Genomic DNA, 2,079 nt, shown 5'->3' with positions numbered 1-2,079 from the left:
GAACACAGAGATGTTTGAAACGTTGTGATTTGTTGGTGACGGAAATAAATTTAAGAATGTTTGGCGTTGTCGTAATTCTCCAGTTCCTTATTAAACTGAGGTTCCCTTCCACCCGCTCAGTATCGGATAATAATAATTATAATAATAATAATAATAATAATAATAATAATAATAATAATGATAATAATGATAATGATAATAATAATAATAACAATAATAATAATAATAATAATAATAATAATAATAATAATAATAATAATAATAATAAAGAGGAGGATCAATTAGAAATTTTAGTGTAATAATTGCGAATTTTAGCGCAAGAAAAAGGGGATTCGAACCATCTCCTTATAAGGAGCAAGTACATCAGTACTGTCCAGTTGGCGAAACATCCCCGAGCTCATCTTCCGTTTCATAGCGAATGACCTTCCCTTGCTAAGCATCCTTTAGGATGGTACCCTTCATCCTCTCACTCACTGGCTCTCAGTCACTGCCTCTCCCTCCCCTACTCTTCCCCCTCCTCTCCCTTCTCCCAAGCCCCCGTCGCATCCTGGGGTTTCTCACGCCTCTCTCCTTCTCTCTCTCTCTCTCCCTCCCTCTCTCTCTCTTTCCATTCCACTCAGCCTGACGGAGCTATAAAAGGATCACAATTCTTCCCTAGCAGCATCAGTCACCTGCCAGTGCTAGCATCATGAAGTCTGTAAGTACAGCGTTGAAATTCGTTTCTGGTTTTATGTATATATACATATATACATAGTGTGTGTATATATATACATATATATATATATATATATATATATATATATATATATATATATATATATATATATATATATATTTATAATTATGAATATATATCTATATATTTACGTATATATGCATATATATATATATATATATATATATATATATATATATATATATATATATATATATATATATATATATATATATATATATATATATATATATATATATATATATATACATATAAATGTGCAATAGTTTGTCACTTACAGACGTGACTTCCACTTATTCAATTTTCAAGCCACAACAGCTTTTAGAACACCCATTGAAAAAATTACTCTCCGATAAAGGATAACAACTGTTCTGATAAGTGGCTATTAAAACTGTTTTTGACTGAATATCTAAATATACATTTAATACAATTGAAGAACGAAAAACTTACATCTTTAACGTGAATAACTTCAAACTTCTCTCTCCTTCAATCCACTTTGAGTATCCAATACCCTCTGAAGAAATCGTTTTGTTTACATCGCCTTGAACTCTTCTTCTTCTTCTCTCCTTCTTCCATAGGCCGTCGCCCTCCTCTGCCTCGCCGCCATGGCCTTCGCCGCTCCCCAGTTGGACGAGCGTCCCGTGGCCATCTTGAGGGACGAACGCGTCGACCAAGGAGATGGCAACTTCAACTACGCCTTCGCCGCCGACAACGGCATCGAGATGGAGGTGTCTGGTGCCCCAGGGGCCGAAGGAGCTGTCAGCATGAGGGGTTATTACCTGTGAGTGGTCTAATGTTTAACTTGGCTTGTTTTGGGATGTTTCGTTTTCTGGTTATTGCAAGATTGGAATTTTGTCTGGGCAGGTTCAAGTTTTAGTTAAATTTAACAGACTGGGATTTGATCTTGACTGGGTCAAATTACAGACAAATTTAACAGACTGGAATTTGATCTGGACTGGTTCAAGTTACAGTCAAATTCGATAGATTGGAATTTGAACTGGATTGGGTCAATTTACAGTCAAATTTGAAATTGAAATTTGAAATGTAATGGTTCAAGTTCCAGTCGAATTTGACAGATTGGAAGTTGATCCGGACTGGGTCAAATTAAAGTCAAATTTGACGGACTGGAATTTGATAGAGATTAGATCAAGTTCCAATCAAATTTGACAGACTGGAATTTGATCTGGACTGGGTCAAATTACAGCCAAATTTAACAGATTGTTATTTGATCTGAACTAGGTAAAGTTACTGTTAATTTTAACAGATTTAATATGGTAGAGACTGGGTCAAATTATAGTCAAATTTCACAGTCTGGAATTTGATTCGGACTAGTTCAAATTAGT

General features: G+C 35.0%; 1 protein-coding gene across 1 annotated transcript in view; it reads left to right on the top strand.

The window, feature by feature from the left end:
- The first annotated feature begins 627 nt into the window (after positions 1–627).
- The window catches only part of LOC137628428 (cuticle protein AM1274-like), a 1,909-nt gene continuing 457 nt past the window's right edge, over positions 628–2,079 (top strand). The window contains exons 1-2 of the mRNA XM_068359585.1: positions 628–697; positions 1,315–1,517. Of these exons, the coding sequence (XP_068215686.1) occupies positions 689–697; positions 1,315–1,517 (212 nt within the window). The 5' untranslated portion in view covers positions 628–688. The remainder of the gene's footprint in view (positions 698–1,314; positions 1,518–2,079) is intronic.

Source organism: Palaemon carinicauda, chromosome 36 (genome assembly GCF_036898095.1).
Source record: "Palaemon carinicauda isolate YSFRI2023 chromosome 36, ASM3689809v2, whole genome shotgun sequence".
Lineage (NCBI taxonomy): Eukaryota > Metazoa > Arthropoda > Malacostraca > Decapoda > Palaemonidae > Palaemon > Palaemon carinicauda.
The sequence above is the reverse complement of the archived record's forward strand: the minus strand, read 5'-3'. Positions and strand labels throughout refer to the sequence as shown.